Raw genomic sequence first — 14,162 nt, 5'->3', positions numbered from 1 at the left:
AAACATTTACAATTACCGCAGAAAGTCGCAATTTCATTTCGTATATAGTACGCGTGGTTTACGTTCTTTAGCAGCATCGTAGGCACGGAAAAAAAACGTATCCTTCGTGTAGCAACATGAATCGTTAATCCAACAGTTGTTTCTTTTTGAAAAAAAAAGGGAAGAAGAAATTGCATGTGATTTATTCAAACGAGCGACATCGTGCTGTTTCAACCAGGAGCAAAGCGCGTGCGCTGTTTTGAACGAACCACTAACGCAACGCGGCGCGAACGCATCGACCAATCGCAGCGCGATACCGCGAGCGAATGCGCAGAAAAGCGGCGCGATGTACGGTCAGGCGCGCCGTGGCGCGGTTCTCGCAGTATCGCGGTAACCCTCGAGTCAAGAGTGTCGCGTTCGATGCTATCCGTAATTTGTGCGTGAAACGCGTCGAGAAACGTGAGAATCTCCATCCTCTTTCGCTCCCGTTGTTTGTTTCCGACGAAATTCGTGCGCGTGCCGTGTCCGTACACCGCCTGCCGCGTTTCGTCACGCGTTCGAAACTCGTGAAATTCGCGGTCAAACGATCTCGCGTACTAATTTCCGCTAGTTCGCGTGCAAAACTTTCGATTATCGCTAGAAATATTCGTAACGTCTGTGTGTGATATGTGAGGTGTGTTCGATCCACTTTATTCCGCTGCTACAACTCACCCTTCCCGAGAGGAGAGAAAGAGGGAGTGACCCAGCATCGCGAGTAAGGTAAGACGATTTATCGTAAGATGATTTACGCGAGAATGTTGATCGTTTGTAACGTTAGTCGGAACATTGTTTTCGTTCGGGTTGATTCGCGCACGCTTTCAGCTACTTCCGTGCAAATAGGTTCGAGGCGTTCGTGCAATTTCAACTAAGGGTGTGTAAACAAACGTTCCAGAAGGCGTACCAGATTGCGGTGAACCGTGATCGGTGGGTCGAGTCGTGTTTCATATCGCGACAAACAAGTGTCTGCTTCCTGTTCCACCTCGTAATCACGAAAAATCCGTGGTTTTTTGCGAATTACTCGAGCCGTATAGTAGGAAATCACGCGGATTAAAGTCGAGGTTACGCGTAGGTAGGAGTAAAAGCTGGTATATACTAGACTTTATGGGGTCGTAATTTTTTCCACGATACAGAGTCGTTTCATGTAACGTTAAAACTTGTAAAAAAGCGAAGCATTAACCGACGAGAGAAAGCGGAGTAACCAAGAAAAAAAGCATACAGTTGGAAATGGATATCGTCAGACGAAACACGAGCGGTTGACGGAAGAGTTGGACCATTCTCTGTGGTACATTTGTGGATTTGCTAGCGGACACTTGTAACTCGGAACAATTACGGTCGAATTGAACGGCCATACGTGCGTGGCTCTGTCAATAGACCGCACGGTTAGATAGTTTATTGCATTATCGTCACGAAGTTAACGATGCTCGTGTCAAATTCAAAGAGCAGTAGCGCAGGGGACAGGTTAAAAGCGAACCGTTAACGACGCGACAATTTCAATTTTCAATTTCGACTTTAAACGCGCTACATTCTCCTCGTAGAGTCGCGTTAATTGCTCGCAGCTGCGCTTCGAACAACGTTGCTCTTCCTTTTATTTTTATCCTCGATTTTCCGTGGCCCGCGAAACTCAGAATACGAAAGTTTGCTCTCGCAATAATTTATTCGCGTTCCCGTACATGTAATTGCTCCAGTTTTCGAGCTCTTAACGCGTTTCAGTGTCGCCGAACGCGAGGATAAATACATGAATTTGAAACCCCCTTTCGCTCGATACTCTCGATTGTCTACCGAAAAGTTAAATTAACTGCCGATCGCGCACGACCAATATGATTAACGAGTTTTCGTATTTAGCGGTAAAACGGAGTTGGGACAATAATCGTGTCGATGCGTCAGATAAACGTATCGACGAAACGTTGAAAGTTCTCCTAATAATATGTTTCGCTGAATTATCGTGCGCGTAGGAATACAGAAAATTTGGTCTTATTTAAATTTGTCGCGTTTTAGCTTATTCACGATTTATCCTAAAAGTCTGCTTAGAAACATGAAGGCATCGATACTCGTCCATTAGAGTAATTTGATATTGAAGCAAACCACAGATCAATCCTTATAATTGATCGTTGTAATTCTGTCAATCAAGTTCAGAATCGAATACCGAATTCATGACCCAGAGACAGACATTTTAGCAACCCGTTATAGACGTTTGGTCGACGTTGTAATTAATACGTCTCGCACATCGATCAATTAATAGGAGAAACTAGAAAATTAGAGACGCGTTCGCTTGTAATCTTAATCGGTGTTCATCGATAAAACGATACTCTAATTTTTCGTCGTTGCATCGAATTTCATGTTAACATGATTATTAATCGATTTCCAATCAATTATTTTACTCGTGGAAATTATATTCGCAAAATGTAACGCTTCGTTGCTGCTCTCGTTAGCATTTCACCATTATATCGCAAATGTATTAATTAATCGTTGCTGTCCTTTCCTTTCCTCCTCCTACTTCTCACTTATTCTAACGTGTTTGTCCATTTTTCCTGCGTTAATTAATATCGAGTCTGAATATCATTGTTATTTAAAAAGTTTGATACGATTCTTAATGCACGATTTCGGCTATTTATACTGGTCCAGTCAATGGAACATTATCAATTATTTGACTGTACCTCTGTTGTATTATTCAACACGTACCTATCTAGTTTAATGGAAGGATTAAAAATTAACGAGAGGACAATACCACCGAAATTGCATTAATAACGAACTACGACGCGTTAAAATATAAATTTAGTTGTCAACGTCTTTCGCGGTTCGTATTGTAGCGTGTCTTACTACCTATGGCTATTTCTACTGTGCCAGTCGTCGCGTAGATCAGAGAATATCACTTCCGTACTCCTCAGACATTATGCGGTAACGTTTAAAGCAGCGCACGGTACTAAATTAGTCGAGTAATTCGAGTTTAAATACTCGAAGGTACGTGTTTCTCGGCGAGCAACAAACGATGAGAAACGAACGTAGGAGAGAAGGTTAACGATTTGCGGTACACGTGCTCTCGAAAACTGACTCTTGATTCGCGTTACAGCGATCGATCTCGTCGATACGCGAACTTTTCTAACGGATTTCAGAGATGAAGCTCTCAAGGAATCCTATTGAAATTGAATATCCAAAGAAGCCACGGACAACTTGCTCTGTTTCTCTTACTTCCGTCTTTCAATCTCGCGCCATCGCCTCACTTTATTATTACCTCTACTGTACAAGATTGCAAGGGGTTGGTTATTCTCTTCTCGTTCGTAAATCCTGCTTCGACCGTCTTAAACGGCAAACTTTTTCCACGTTTTATTCGAACATCCTTTAAACGTTTGCAGTCGAAAATCGAGTTTTTGGGATTTTAATTTGCTTTATGCACTGCGCGAAATGTGGGATCTCGACTTCTATAAACCAATTAAATTTTCATTTTTCCACCGAGTTAAAAATTTCAAAGTCGGACAATTCGAGTATTGGATCGCTAATTTTGAAACGTGGAAAGTCAGATGCAATTTCGCGACATAAAGGTATCGCAAAATGGTACTTACGCTATACCAAACTAAAAGTTAATAGAACTTGTGGTACATAAATTTGTAGCTTAAAGCTCGAGGTATAAACGTTTCATCAATATTCCTAACACAGAATGGTTGGTTTCCCGTTAAAACACACAACGGGCCAACCAGTTTATCGTTCAGTATTGCCCATTAGCGGATATCTAATTTTCAGTCGCTCACGTCCCAAAATAGTAATAAATATTTCAATTTATTGCACCATAGAGAAATTACAGCAGAAACTAGATATCGTAAATTCTATTTTGTTACAGTTTTGTGCGATAGGGTATTAACGTAATCCCTTTATCACCTCGATAGCTAACGCGTTAAAGATCGAGTCGAAAGAGCGATCGAAAGAATTTGGCGAGTGACGGTTTATGCAAGTGGAAAAATGCTTTGCTCGTTTTAGTGGCGATGATTCTTGGAGGAAAGGCGTAAATCAGCGGTGGCTTAGCCACGCAAAAGATTGCGGCCAGCCGCGTGAAATATTGTCCCCGGTTTACGTACGAGTACACGTAGCACCGATCGTTTTATGGCCGACAGAATGGTGCCAGAATTTTTAGTTTTATTCGTCGGTGGAACGAGAACGCTCGTCCCGGAAGTCCGCACGCGTGTAAAGGCTCGGTAGCGTAGCTTGGAACAGAACTGGCCGTTTAAATTCGTGTAAAATCTCCGCCAAAGAGAAAGAGAACGAGAAAGCGGCTCGTTGCTTTTCATTATTTACGTGCCAACAAGTAATCGCGTTCACGACAACTTGTTGCTTACTAGAAAATTCTGAACGACGAGACCATGCTGGCGAAGGGGTCATTTGCACGGGTATCGCGTGCACACGCGACCGTCCCACGTCGATTTACACGATTAATCGCGGGATTAGTTTTCGATTGCTATAGGGACGATTTCTATGACCGTCGGTAACGCGGAGAGGGAAGAAAGGAATTTTTCCACGTGTTGCTCGTTACGGAAGTAAAAAAGAATTATCCTGTTAGCGAGATACCTATCCACGAGATTATCGTTATTGTATCGGTGCTTTCACACGGGAAATACGAAGCAATCTCTGTTACTAAAAAATAGAGAAACCAACGTTTCTTTCTACGAGACAAGTAAATTTTAACAAATTCAATCGATTTTTTATTCGAGATCACCGACTTTTACGATCAAGCATACTTTCAACATATCTGCGATAACATTTTCATTTTTCGGAGCTACTTCATATCCTCGTTCTCGAGCATGCTTCCGTTTGTAGCAAGTAATAACGTTTTATGAATACTTCCCATAGCTATATTTCTTCTTTCGACAGAATCGAAGCAAGCTTAAATATTTGTCGTTTCGCGCAAAATTAATTTCAAATAGTACAGTCGAAGACGGTTGTCTTTCGACTACTTACGATTCGCTTTATTGCACCTGTTCGTTGAAATTGAACGTGAAAGATTTCGAAAACGAGTTCGTAAAGCAGACACATTTGTCGGTTCAATACTTTTTTCAAGGCAAGAAGCAATTTTTCAATCGCGAAATCGTGAAAAACAATCGAGTCGTGCACGGGCGATAAAACCGATGAGACGTTGAACGAAATCGTACTTCCGGTTATTCGTAACCGAAAGCTTTACCGAATCGAACAAAGGTCCGATGATAAATTCGAGAGAGCTGTTTTCGTGGCGAACTTTTCGAGCATGTTCCCTTCCACGTTCTTGTTCGACGTAAGTTAAGGGTAGAAATTGGGTCAACGGCGCTCCGAAAGACAAACGATCCGACACGTAAGCGAAACTCGACTCGTAACAGCGAGGTTCGCGCTTGCGAGATATTCCAGCGAGAGAGGGTAATGAAACGCAATGAAACGTAACGCGAAAAAAGAAAAAGGAAAGGTGAGAGTGTAAAAAAGAGAAAAAGAAGAGAATGAAAGGGGAGAGTAGTTTTCAGTTAGGTGGCTCGTTGCCACGAGTTGGTGGATCCGTGGAAACCTCTCCCACCGGTGACAGTAAACGAGATACGGTGAAATAACCTCGTGTGTCTCTTGCTTTCGTCTATTTTCGCGCGAAAATGTTTCCTGCTCTATGAATAATATACTGGCTGCTGCTGAACTGTACGTGAAAAATGTACTGGCTTCGGTAGAATTCGCTGAAAAGCGAAAACTCGAAATCCTCGACTGTACGTCTTAGAATCTGTGTAAGCTCTCTGTATCCTCGTATTTCCGAAACTCGCGCGTAACGCTACGGCTAAGACAATGTCCAAATAAATGTATCGATTTTTGCCTCTTCGGGCGCAGTCATCTGTACATCGATGTCTGATAAAGTTCATAATTCGTTTATAAAAATGAATCGAAAGCGAGCAGAAACAGTGTTTATTTTCTATTTAATCAACGAACCGCTATATGAAATGTATGGGGGTTTTAATTCGATTTATCGTTGAATTTTTACCGCCATATGGAAATTCGCGGTCAGTTTTCAGTCCTGTGGGAACAGCAATATTGCTTTTGTTCCGTCATTAGCTACGGTAATTAGCGTTTCCATAAATATTTTCGATAACAGGGAATACGCTCGAAACTCGATGAGTGCAACGTAGTTTCAGAAAACGCTGAAAGCAATTATTGCTGCACGCGTCGGAAGAACTAGCTAGTTATGTTTCAAGGAAATTAATACGTAAGTAATTACACGGTTCTCGAATTTCTTCGATCGACGAACAAACTATGACGGAAATGGAGCAGGTGAAATTTCGTGTTTCATCCGGTCGAAGACTGTACGAGAGTTATTTAATCACGATTCGATTACGAAGCTTAATCAACGTGTCGTAACATAGGAGATTGGAAAAGTTTGGCGAGTGTAGCGCAAACACAGCGAGATATGCATTTTTCAATCATTCAACCACGAGGACACCGTACTCGTGCACAAATTGTACTCTATCGATTCGCTCTTTCATTTTACCTCGGTAATAATACCGGTAAACATAGAACGATGTTTTTTTCTGGCTTCCCATGTTCGTTTATCAGCTTTTGATTTTCGACCAACAGCAAATTTCGTGTAGCATTTAATTGGTCGAGTACCGTTACATTCGCGAATATATTTTTAATCGAATGCAAAGAAAGTCTTTCGTTCGAGATCGCTTAATCGTTACCACTACACGCGGAGCTAAGTACCTACAGCTTATATGATCTTAAGAGCATGTTTGTATTAAAAGGATATTTTTACTTCAATTTTCCAACGCTGTATTCGGATGTAGGTACGCTTGAACAATAGATATAGAGATGATCACGTTTTGCGAGGCAATAGCTTCTAAAAATATTCCACGATCGTTCTATTATTTCAGGATATTTCAAATACGGTTTTAGTCGGACCGCTTCGCAAATATTCGACCGCGAATCGAAGCTTGCGAATCTCCGGGCCAGTCGCGTATATTTTCCAGCGTGCCTCCAGCATCGGTTAACGTTCGAACGTGTTTCTGACATCGGGTATTCGAAATATTCCGGAGCACGTTTTCAGTTCCACGAACGTTCAAACATTGCTTTGAAACGACGTATCGCGAATATTCCTGCGCAAAAAAGAGGAACCAGGTTATTTCGCCAAATATACGGCGTTTTTAATTGACACCGTGGTGATCGCGAAAGGATGGGTTATAAGTTTTCTCTGTAAACGTATGCTCCTTTGCATAACGAAACACAGATTCGATTTCGTGGACGAGCGTTTCATCGATATTCGCTAATCGTCCAAACAAACGTGGCACGAAAATTTTCTCTCTGCCGTTGTCGCTGAAACTCGGTTAGATTACTTTTTCTAACAAAAAGCATTGTCTTCGCGAATCAATGGGCGAGCGCACGCTGCGAGGGGCGTAATTAGTCCGTTCTTTTGCGTCGTAGGAAACATCGTTAATTGCTCGGTTCGCGAACATTATTTATGCGGAGAATCTTTGTTTCACGACCTATTTCAACGTCGAATTAAACCGTGTCTACGCGTTTGATATCTAAATCGCGTATTTTAAGGGAATGATCGTTCGGGATGAATCTAGTAATTGTACGCCGAGTGGCGAGGAATACGGGTGACTTCGTCGAAAGCATGTTAAGGTCTTAAAGCGTTGAAAACGAAAAGCGGTGCTCGCAAACGAGTCGTAGCGAGATTAGAATCAAGAGCAAAGGCTTCGACTTTGACAGGATTAACGGCAAATCTAGAGAACCGCCTAACTCGGTAGAAAATGCCGCGTACCTCGTACATCGTAGCGAAATTTCGACGAACAACGCTGGCAACCGATCGAAAGCGATTCGAATGCGATTTGAATTTTGAGCACACTCGCGAATCTGCATATGTAAACACGACGCGTTGCGCCGCATGCTGCGCGATACGATCGCGTTCCCGCTTGCTATGCGCGTGCAATCATGCCCGTATAATGTGCCCCGTCCATCGAGCAATACCGCGCTTCCAACTCTTCATTATTGAACTACCTCGTGATTTTAGGAAAAGCTCGGTTTTACACGGAGGAAACAGTGCTTCCGCGCGTTTCGCGTTTATTACTTTTATCCCAAGTACGATGGCGGGAAAAAGCGAAGCTCGAAGAAAGTTAGGAGGAGAATTAGTTAATGACGGCAAAATGAACGAATGGTTTCAGATGTTCCGTGGAGTATGGCAGTGGTCGACTCTGCTGTTAACGCTGCTAGGTACACGGCTGTTGTTCGTGGTCGCCCAATGTGGATCGTTCACCCAGGATAGACAGGAAAAAGAGGACAAACAGGATAAGCTGGCGCTGTATAAAGTCACTTTAAGGACTTACTGGTCGAGAGCGCGATTTCCACGACATTATCCGGAATGGAAGCCACCTGCACAATTCGGCAAGCTGATCGGTGAGTGTTTAAACGATTTTTCTTTTGTATCGAAACATTTAACAGCGTCGCGATAACTGTGCCATCCGCAATGAGAATTGGAACATGTCCGAATATCGTTAAACGTTCCGTTCTCGAGAACTTAATTAACCGAACGAAGAAAAGACATCGTGCTCTTTCGAAATCTTGTCGAATTCTCGATAATTTCACCGTCGATTCTCGACTCCGATGCGATTTCGGCGATCAGCGAGTGCTTATTTCTGCTCCGAGGCGCGCTTCGAGCTGCGCCATCAACGTTGCCGGAACACACGCCATTTCCCAGCTTTATTCGCGTCGACCTGCTTTCTCGATCAGCCTGAAATACGATAATTGGAAAAGTTGGAAATTATCGGACGTCGACGCGTACGTTGTCATTCCGTCGCGATTCGTTCGCGTTTCGGAGCTTTTGATTCTCGTCCACCGAACGATATACACCACTCGAACTCGTCGAGCGGAATAAGTTCCGCTTAATCTACGCGAACAACGATAGCATAGAGATCTTCAACGAACACCTTCGTTCGCTCAACGATTAACCAAAAGCGTAATTAATCGCGTTTTCGATCGTTATCGTGGGTGTAAATTTTCTTACCGGAAAGTTAAGCTATCGATAGGTTCTTTTTGCTTTTGGTTGTTGCTTAAATCGCTAAACAGTCGATTAACGCGATAACGAATGGCCATGGGCGTTAAAGACTCGAGAGAGACAGAATTTTCACGGAAATTACCAACACTTTCAACCCCTGAATCTCCGAATAATCTTTCCGCGCACCGAGTCCGCATCCCTCGAGATCGTCGTGGTCTAACCGGGTAGCAACTAGCTAAGAACCAGGATACGCCTGACCTCCTGAAAAGTCTCTCTGGCCGTAGAGTACTGGTACGCCGATGTAAAATTCAACGACACCGTTTCGATAGCGAATGAAATCTTAGGAAAGAGAAGAGAGAAATTCCGCGGTTGTGTCCGACGAAATTCACTGTTTTCTCGGCTCATAAACAACGGAAATATTTCAGATGGTAACGCGAGCATGCGTTGCGGGAACAGGTGTCCCAGCTCCCCGACGGTCCATAAATTTCTTTCGCGGCTCGTAACTCTTCGGACTTTCGCACTTCCGATTCCTGGCCATGGCGTTGCGTCCTTTCCACGGTAGATCGACGACGAAGGAATCGGAGGTCGAATAAATCTTGGTCGGTCAGAATTTTAGCCCGGAGAAACTAACTGGTTCGAGGATAGTCCAATTCGAATTAGAGAGGCACGCGTTTCGTCGAAATTCAATTTCGGTTTAAAGAGTCGTCCTCGCATTCTCGGTTCGTCGGAAAATCGAGGGGTAACTACGGAGGTGTATAAAGGGGTGGAGCGTGGAAAGGTCGTCGGTAGAAAGACGAAGGAAACGGAAAAGAGGGAAAGCTGGATATGCCGGGAATGCGAATGCGCGGCATTTTCAGGCGTCGACGGCATTTTGTTTCACGCTTCACGAAAGAATTTGTGAATCGTTAGAGCTCCACCTCTAGCAGCTTCTCTGCCTTTCCAGGATGCTCCCTTCGCGGAACACCTGCCTTGTCATTCTCGGAATCTTCTGACGGTGTCGTAAAAAAGCAGGACGCATTAGCTGCGAATCGAAGGCAAGAATTTCATTACGAAACGCGTCGAGACGGCGCGAGTGTATTTTACGGTCAGATTTAATCGTTGAGCCGTGAAATTTATTTGCTCGGAGTTTGTCCGACAACGAACGGTCACGACTACTGTCGCGTCCCGTCTTGTAAATCTCGTTTCCTCGATCTCCGCGTCGACGAGTTTACGCGCGCGATTAAAAGGGATCGGCCATTGGCCGCAGGAATTGAAAGAGGATTCGTTGGTCGAGAAGGTGCGAAGAACGTGGCTGGCGATAAACATTGAACGAGCATAGAAGGAACGGCGAGCTCGAAACCGAAGCGAAACGTAATCGAAAATCCTTTACGGCGGAGTGCGGCGCGGCGATTCGTCGTACGAATCTCCCCCTTTCTATCGAACGCTAGCTTTTCCTTCCTCCTCGTTCCCTCGACATTCCACGGAGGATCCACGCGGAGGAAAAGCGACCTTCCCAGGATATATCCTGCGTAGGTATACAGACGAACGAACACGTTCGATCGTTAACGGCCGACTAATGGAATGGAATTCGCATCCAGATCGGTCGGTTCGGTCACCCGACCTTCGTCTAACATTTTTTTTCTTTTTTCTCGGAGCTAGCAGAAAAATCGTAAAATCGGTAGCGACGTTCGCCTTGTTTTCCTTGCGCAATCCCTGGTCGGATGGACTTAATTCGATTTTTTCCTACAGGTTTTATCCGCTCGCCTCCCCTGTTCGCCTTCCTACACACGAATTTTATCCTTTATTTCTACTTTCTCGCTCGTCGACCTCGCCGTGTTCCGTACTCTGTTTTTGCTCAACATAAGAGCGTTAGCGCGCGTGCCTCTAATGCCATCGGGATTGAAGCGGAAATATCCACGGTCACGTACACTATTTCCGTATTTCCTTCGATATTGTCCTGGCAAGATAAAGTCCGACAGCTTTTGCATTACCGGAGATTTTGTTTCGTCGCGAATCGAGCCACCAGAAATACGCGAGAGCTTACGGGAATTAATGAAACATCGTTGGAATCGACAACCTTTATTCAACCGGTATAGCGGTACTTCAAACTCGAACGTTTCTTCCCGCTATTTCTGTTAATCTTTCGGCGACGTTGTGCAATGTAGGAGTCGTAGATCTATCGCCTTCTTACTTGACGCAACTTCTAACGACCGATTATCTTCGAAGATGAATACCGAATGAAATTATGGCAACAAGACTGATCGCGTATATGGCGGGATCGAAGAAACAAGAAACGTTCGGTCGGGGCGGAAAGATGCAGGGAGCAGAAAGACGAAGAGGAGAAAGAGGCGGAACGCTTTGCACCGGAGAGTTTTCTCTTCTGCGGATGCTCCAAGGGCCGCTTCTAATTATTCTTCTCTCGAGACACCCGCAGCGCGCACGGTGTTCTCGTTATTTTTTTTATTTATAGCCGTAGAGCAACGGTTTCGAGCAGCGAGAAGCGGAAAGACAGAGACGAGGGATAGAGAAGAGTCGAGTGGCGAGCAAGACGAGGAACGAAGAGACCAAGAGAAGAGAAGACTCAGGCTGTGCCCAAGAGCGAAGGGGGTGTAGGTAAAGAGGAGAGGTATTTTTAGCTTGAACCGAGAGAGTCTCTCGCTTTGCTCCCTTTCTGGCGTACCAGCTGCGCTCGAAAACCAACAGAATCGGGGAAAAAATGATGCACTCGGTGGTGCAGATCGTCACTCCTCCTCCCGTAAACGGACCGTTTAATCGTATGGTCGTCGGTTTCCTCGCTCCCTCCTTTTATTCTCTACCTTCATTTATTCGAATTTAGACGGTACCCGCATTAGATTATACACATATTTTAATATCAGTTAGCGGTTCGCGCTTCTCACGAAAGTACGATCTCTTTTATTTTCCCTTGTTGCGTTGGTCCGACTTGGCATCACGCGAGTTTGAATTCGGTAGGAAAAAGTAGACGTGGACGTTCGTGGCCGAGTGTAGAACTCTTAAAGACGAGGACTGCCGCAAGAACCGGAAGCACTATACGCGTGACAAGTGGCGTGGGTGGAGCAATTTTTAGTTTTCGAAATTCCGAGCGCCTCTTCCTGTTTACTTAAACCACTTTCTTCCCTGACATCTGGAAATTATATTTTTCATCGCGAACCTATAGAAATAATCGAGAGGAAAACGACCGAAATCTTACTCGTATTCGAATACGAATGCGTTTTCTGTTGTCGAGATTCCCGGTAACGCGACTTTCCCTAGTGCGCGATAATTTTCACAGAGAAAGGGCCGCAGCGTAGTTATTCCTCCGGCTTGTTTCTTTTGTTCGTTTCCTCGGGTATCCTTATACCCGAGAAAAAACTTGCTTCTGGTAGTTTTTCAGACCAACCAGTCGTGGACGCGTATATTAGGCATCGTGGTTAATTAAAGCGAAACGCAAAAGGTCCTCGGAATTGAAATTCCAGGTAATATGAATAGCAGAACTGGGAAATGCGAGAAGTAGCAGCAACGCGTGCCTCTCTACTCGTCGTCGGCTTCCATCAAAGCAACTTTATCTTTCCTACGAGCGTATCTTGACGTTTCGTAATTGCCCGCCGACCGTTTCTTCTTCGCCTTCTTACTTGTCTCGGGTTAACGAGCTCGGATGATTTCTTTAATTGAGCAATCAAGTCGAACATCGATCCGTTTGAACAATTACATTTCTTTCTATCGCGCTAACAAAACCACGCTAAGCGTACGTTCAAACATCTACGATCTATAGAACGATAGTATCGAGAAAACTATGCAACGAACAAAAGTACTTTTTCTTCGGAGAATGTTTCGAAAAATTGGCAGCCGATCGCGCGAGAAAACGTAGTAATATTTTTAGCCGGTAATAGGGATCCCATCTGGTTCTTTCCGTGGTTGGTAACGGGGGAACGTCAAACGCATCGAGTTCTGCTTTTCTTGCAATCTGCTCGCTTTGCAACCGATTCATCTTTTCAGAGCATCTCGATTCTCGTCATTTACGTGCAGCGCTCCGTTTCGTTCGTCTCGATGTATTTACGAGATCGTGACGAGCGGAATTTTTCGCGAACAATCTTCTCTAAGTTAGTTGGACATCCCTTGTCCGATACGTGAAAGCTTTAATCGGTGTCGAATGGAAAACTCGTGTCGAGCAACAGATCGTGAATTTTTGATAGGCTATCGTCGCCTAATTTAGTTGGACCGACAGGGTTAAAGAGGGTTTGCTTTAAGATTAGTCGCATTTTACAAGCGACAGGCCGCGAAATGGAATATCGTCGTCGAATTCCCCTTGTGTCGTTATTCCGAGGACGAGCAGGGAACAGGCCGCAAAGGGTGTGAAAAACGGAGAGGTTGAAAGAGAGGGCTAGATAAATAAATAGAGAGAAGAACACAGAGGTGGTAGAGGACGGAGGTGTACGAGGGAAAGCTTTCTGTAGCAGATGTACTACTCGCGTCTGAAAACCATCCCCCGTGGGGCTTTTGTTGATTTAATAAACGCGAGCCCTCAAGCTCACTGCTTCGACTACGCATTGTCGTATCCCTCTGCTGCCCCTACGCTTTATCTCCTTCCCTCCTGTCTTCTCTTCTCCTTACTCTTTTTATCCTCTCCTCGCGACCGTCTCTCTCGCCTTTTCCATACAATTTATTTACCGCGTCCACTTTTTCTCCGTTCTTTTTCGTTTACGTCTTCTTCGCGTATTTCGCCTAATTATTTATGGACGGACGATGAAGAAAAATGCGAGTCGTGTCGCGATGGAAAAGTTCCTCTTCCTTAAGTGGATATGTACTGCCACTTTCAAACTTGAGGCTAAATAATAAGAGGAAAGGGCGATCATTTTTTCTCGCGGCATATTTGGATTTTAAAGCTTAAAGTGGCGCGAAATAATGTTTTAGAAATCCGTTTACGCGGATTTACGTGGCGATGAAAAATGCACCGCGTGTCCTACTTTTGATACGTCGAACGATAATTCTGGTAATAATTTCTGTTGAGAAACAGTGTGTCGCGGTGGCAACTAGGAGCCATAATAACACGGAATTTGTAATCTTCTCCGAGTTCCACGAATCCGAATCCGTTTGTGCATTTCTATTACAACGAACGTCGAAGTCGAAAGGTAGAAGAGCAATCCGTGTCAAGCGCTAATTTCCTGTGAAATTATTCAAATACCTTCCTCCG

The 14,162-nt window shown here is 44.3% G+C and overlaps 1 protein-coding gene across 1 annotated transcript in view; it reads left to right on the top strand.

The window, feature by feature from the left end:
• The first annotated feature begins 363 nt into the window (after positions 1–363).
• The window catches only part of LOC100877354 (spondin-1), a 104,120-nt gene continuing 90,321 nt past the window's right edge, over positions 364–14,162 (top strand). The window contains exons 1-2 of the mRNA XM_003701381.3: positions 364–738; positions 8,166–8,397. Coding sequence (XP_003701429.1) covers positions 8,166–8,397 — 232 coding nt within the window. The 5' untranslated portion in view covers positions 364–738. The remainder of the gene's footprint in view (positions 739–8,165; positions 8,398–14,162) is intronic.

This window comes from Megachile rotundata, chromosome 13 (genome assembly GCF_050947335.1).
Source record: "Megachile rotundata isolate GNS110a chromosome 13, iyMegRotu1, whole genome shotgun sequence".
Classification (NCBI taxonomy): domain Eukaryota; kingdom Metazoa; phylum Arthropoda; class Insecta; order Hymenoptera; family Megachilidae; genus Megachile; species Megachile rotundata.
Note: the sequence above shows the minus strand (reverse complement) of the source record. Positions and strands in the feature narration are given on the sequence as shown.